Here is a 4,170-nt window from a genome sequence, read left to right as displayed (position 1 = left end):
CAAGGGAAAATTTGATACAGAGTCCAACTATAGAACTTATCAGATACAAGTATCTTCATGCAAACCCCCTCTAGAGCTAATACCAAGAGAGGCATCAGAAAAGAAAAAATGGCAAGTGATCCTATAGAAGGATGATTGCTATCAGTAGGAAGTGACGGTGCCACATACAACTTATTAACAGAATGTTTTAGAAAATGGGCCAAAAGAATGGCGTATCCAATATGAAACGAAACCATGAAATAAGAAGTTCGAAAAACATGCAGATTCATATAGGCGCAAATGTAGTTTAGTAAACACATTAAGATCAAAGAACTGAACTACAGAATTACTTGAATCCCCCATGTGAATTCATAATATGAGAGAGAGAGAGAGAGATGCTTATGCAGAATTTCTAAAATAGTACTCCCTCCGTCCCACAAAAGATGTCACACTTTCCTTTTTAGTTTGTCCCACAAAAGATGTCACATTTCCCTTTTTGGAAAAAGTTCTCTCACATGAATATACAAATTATATTTTCTCTCTCCATTTAACACACAAAGTGTGATATCTTTTGTGGGACGGAGGGAGTAGTAATTTATAAGAGATTTAGACACACAAAGGATGTTGTGTTGCTCCAGTTCTCCAAGATACCTTTATCTTTTGTGTTAACCAGAGGCCAACATCCAAAAGTAGCCTGTTCCCCGATGCATCTCTTTCAGCAGATGCATGAAAGCTCTGAGCAACATATTCCTGTCCTGCACCTTCAGCCAACACAATCACCATGTGTCCATTTTCTTTCAACCTCTGCTCAACAAATTCAAACAGCCCACCCTGTCCTTCCAAATAGAATGGGGACTCTGGTATCAAGCAACAATCCTGACACAATCAGAACCTGTAAGCAGAGTTTCCAAACACAATCATACTTTTTCAAATTATTTGAAACAGCACTAACTTTACATCCCCAGCCTGATAAATAAAAAAATACCGAATCATGAAGAAGGATATCAGAAAATCTGGAACATCTATTAATATGTTTCAGAAGTCATAGTATATTCATACTGACAACTTGAATGATAAAAAAATCAGCGCATGTAATCCAAATACACAAAGGCTCAGACTGACTAGGGAAAAAATAACACACACACACACACACACACAGAGACAGAGAGAGAAAACTTAATGTGGGCATAATTAAGGCATACAGAGAGCTAGCTGGTGTCTCTCACCACATCACGGCTTGCTAATGTTGCATGCATGGCAATGAATCCTGCATAAATAGATAGATCTTCCTGAAGGGCGCATAGAAACTAAAAACAAAGTTTGCATAAGACTGCTAATTCTATTTTACCACTGTATCGGCCCATAAGTTTCACAATTCCAACTCCATTTTCTACGCTCTCAACTTCCACATGTGCAGCATTTATTGCCCGTTGAGCCTCCTCTACAGCAGTATCAAAACCAAAGGACTTGTCTATCACCTAACGAGAAGGCAAATAAAGGCAAATACAGAAGATTAACGAGAAGACGTCCATTTAAAGGAAATTGAATAACCATAGAAAATTAATTATTCAAATGACCAATTCCCTGCCATAATCCTTGATCTGCAGGAATACTAGTATTATTTACACTTTCAGAATATCCAAAACATAGCAAATATCCAATCATTCACCTCCATTCAGGGATCGAAAATTTTTCATAGTACACGTATGACAGATTTAAAACATACTCCCTCTGTCCCATTAAATAGGAAACATTTGTTTTTTGGCACGAGATTTTATGTTGTGTTGTTTTGTAAGTTAATGGAGAGAGAATAAAGTAAGAGGGGAAAATGTTGAGATGATGTTGTTTCCATTTTTTAAGAAACGTTTCATTTTTAATGGGAAAACCCATAAAGGAAAACGTTTCATTTTCAATGAGACATTTCAATGAGACAGAGGGAGTAGCTAGTAATTAATTCAAAATAGTGGCTAAGTTATGGGCCAGTATCAGTTACATCAGATTCATTGGCCAACATAGTGAAAAACAAGAATCAAACAGACCATCATACTCAACAAAATAAACCATGATTCCTGCCCTTCCCTTGTGATAGCAAGTCATTTCTAAATAAATTTGACTAGGTCAATAGATGGAAATACATGTTGAAAGTTACAAACTTATGCACTGTTAAATCCATAAGCATCAGTTAAAGAAGGAACATATTGCCACCACTTTACTTGGAAGATCAAATTAGCATAACTTACAACAATATCATTATCAATTGTCTTGGGAATTCCAGCAACTGCCACTTTAATCCCCCGCCTTTCCACTTCCTTAAAGATACAGAAATCATCATCTTAGAAATGTTTAATTGACAACAAAATTAGCACAACATAAAATTTTATAAATCACCTTATAAATTGCTGCAGCGCCTTTTTGTGTACCATCTCCGCCAATTATGTAAACCTGTCAACCCAAAAATATCGTGAAAATCTTTCAATAATAATAACAAAGACAATACCGGGAAAGGGATGAAAAATATACCTGGTTTATTCCCCTATCCTGAATATTGTCCACTATCTTATTGGTATCATGACCTCCTCTTGACGTTTGCAAGAAAGTCCCACCACGCTTATGAATGTCATTGACATACTTTGGAGTCAATTGAACAGTATTTTTAGAATAGAACCCTCTATATCCTCCCTGAAAAATCTCATCATTACCATTGACTTATCGTGCACAAACAACAACACTAGGTGTTAGAAGGGGAGGAAATTACTCTGACAACAAAACATTTTATTATCAAAGAACTTGCAACAAGGTATGACACCTCAATATGTAAAGATCTAAGAACTATGAAAAACATAACTAACAATAACAAAGAACATGATGCAACAATAGAAATGCAACATTAAGGACGACACATTTAAACAAGAGATTTTTCACCCAAGAAATAAGAGGAGCAATCAGAAACCAATCAGTAATTGCTCGTATATTCGCAACTTGAGGAGAAAATAGATAGAGCAGAGTAGAAATCTAACCTGAATCCCAAGGATTTCCTCTACGCCATACATATTATTCAAACCACAAACTATCTCTCGTATCACCGTATTTATTCCAGGACATAAGCCTCCACAAGTCACGATACATGCACGAACTTCCTCAGACTTAAAGTACACCTAATAAAAAAGCAAGAAGGGGAAAATATTAAGACCACATTTCCCTGAACACAACGAAAAATAAACATTATAGTATCAAAAAACAAACAATACTTTTTCGCGGGGCCCTGCACGCCGAAAATGTACTCCCCTTGGACTTTGCTTCTGAACAACAACCTGAAGGCAAGACGCAACATTTTGATCCACTACATACATTGGCAATTCTTATAGAAACTGAGTTTAGTTTACCTTATGTGCAACCACATCTTCGGGGCTAACAAATGTTTGCCTATGACAATATAACAAGTGAGAAGAAGTTGAATACCCTAACCTCCAAAATCAGTAGTAAAAACAAAAGTTTGGGATTACTTTACTATTGCATAAGCTTGGGTTTTCTTCAGTGGATTTGTATACATCTGAATCATGCCAATATTGCAAAAAAAAAAAAAAAATCACCAGACATTCGATGTTAATTCAAGAAGAATTAAGGTAGGCAAAGTTACTGGTAAATCGGGGAGGAAAGAGGTCAAGTGCGGGACGTCTTCTAGGATGAAATCTTCTTCACTTTGAGGATCGGTTGTTGGAATTTCCGAGGCTCGAACTTCGATCGAATGCGAATTGAATGGCCGCCCTCTGAGAGAGGATTGTTTGGTGAAGACGAATTTCGCGAAACTGAGTGACGGGAAAGAAGCCGATGGAAGGGAATTTCGAGAGAGAGAATTAGGAAAGAAGGAGGTGAAAACAGCATCCATCGCTGTACAACTCAGAAACAATGCTGACTACAAAATTTATCTTCACATACTTAACTTTGACTACAAACGTTATTATACTCGCGGGATATGGCAAGGAATTTTGATGGAACTTTATTTTATATACTATTAAGATTAGAAATAAAATAAAGATAAAATTATTTTTATTTTTAATAATGAGTTATCTTGAATGGGATAAATTGAAAATGAAAATTAGTTACTCCCTCCGTTCTGTTAGGGAGAATTTGAATATTGAACAAAACGGATAATCTGAAAGTCGTGAAGATATCACTTTTAGATCAAATCAA

At 36.2% G+C, this 4,170-nt stretch overlaps 1 protein-coding gene across 5 annotated transcripts; it reads right to left on the bottom strand.

Annotated features, from left to right (window-relative positions):
• Positions 1-6: 6 nt before the first annotated feature.
• On the bottom strand, positions 7-3,895 carry LOC125208572 (ATP-dependent 6-phosphofructokinase 4, chloroplastic-like). Of its 5 annotated transcripts, none has more exons than XM_048108213.1 (11): positions 3,617-3,895; positions 3,483-3,529; positions 3,363-3,402; positions 3,228-3,290; positions 2,997-3,134; positions 2,500-2,658; positions 2,368-2,421; positions 2,220-2,288; positions 1,328-1,457; positions 1,206-1,246; positions 7-855 (listed from the first exon to the last, which is right to left on the bottom strand). In XM_048108213.1, the coding sequence occupies exons 1-11, from the start codon at positions 3,863-3,865 to the stop codon at positions 586-588; spliced, it is 1,260 nt and encodes a 419-aa protein (XP_047964170.1). In that variant the 5' UTR covers positions 3,866-3,895; the 3' UTR covers positions 7-585. The 5 variants fall into 5 exon arrangements, with proteins under 5 accessions (XP_047964170.1, XP_047964172.1, XP_047964171.1 ...); XM_048108215.1 differs by having other exon boundaries at positions 3,483-3,540; positions 3,617-3,690; XM_048108214.1 differs by having other exon boundaries at positions 665-871.
• Positions 3,896-4,170: the final 275 nt, after the last annotated feature.

The sequence above is a fragment of the Salvia hispanica genome, chromosome 2, assembly GCF_023119035.1.
Source record: "Salvia hispanica cultivar TCC Black 2014 chromosome 2, UniMelb_Shisp_WGS_1.0, whole genome shotgun sequence".
NCBI lineage: Eukaryota > Viridiplantae > Streptophyta > Magnoliopsida > Lamiales > Lamiaceae > Salvia > Salvia hispanica.
Note: the sequence above shows the minus strand (reverse complement) of the source record. Positions and strands in the feature narration are given on the sequence as shown.

Excerpts from the sequence above, each read along its gene's own strand:
- LOC125208572 (XM_048108213.1), bottom strand. The coding sequence starts at position 3,865 with ATGGATGCTGTTTTCACCTCCTTCTTTCCTAATTCTCTCTCTCGAAAT. Across the intron at positions 3,291-3,362 it reads AAGATGTGGTTGCACATAAG|GTTGTTGTTCAGAAGCAAAG; the intron begins GTAAACTAAACT and ends TCTTGCCTTCAG. Across the intron at positions 1,247-1,327 it reads ACTTATGGGCCGATACAGTG|GATTCATTGCCATGCATGCA; the intron begins GTAAAATAGAAT and ends CTATTTATGCAG.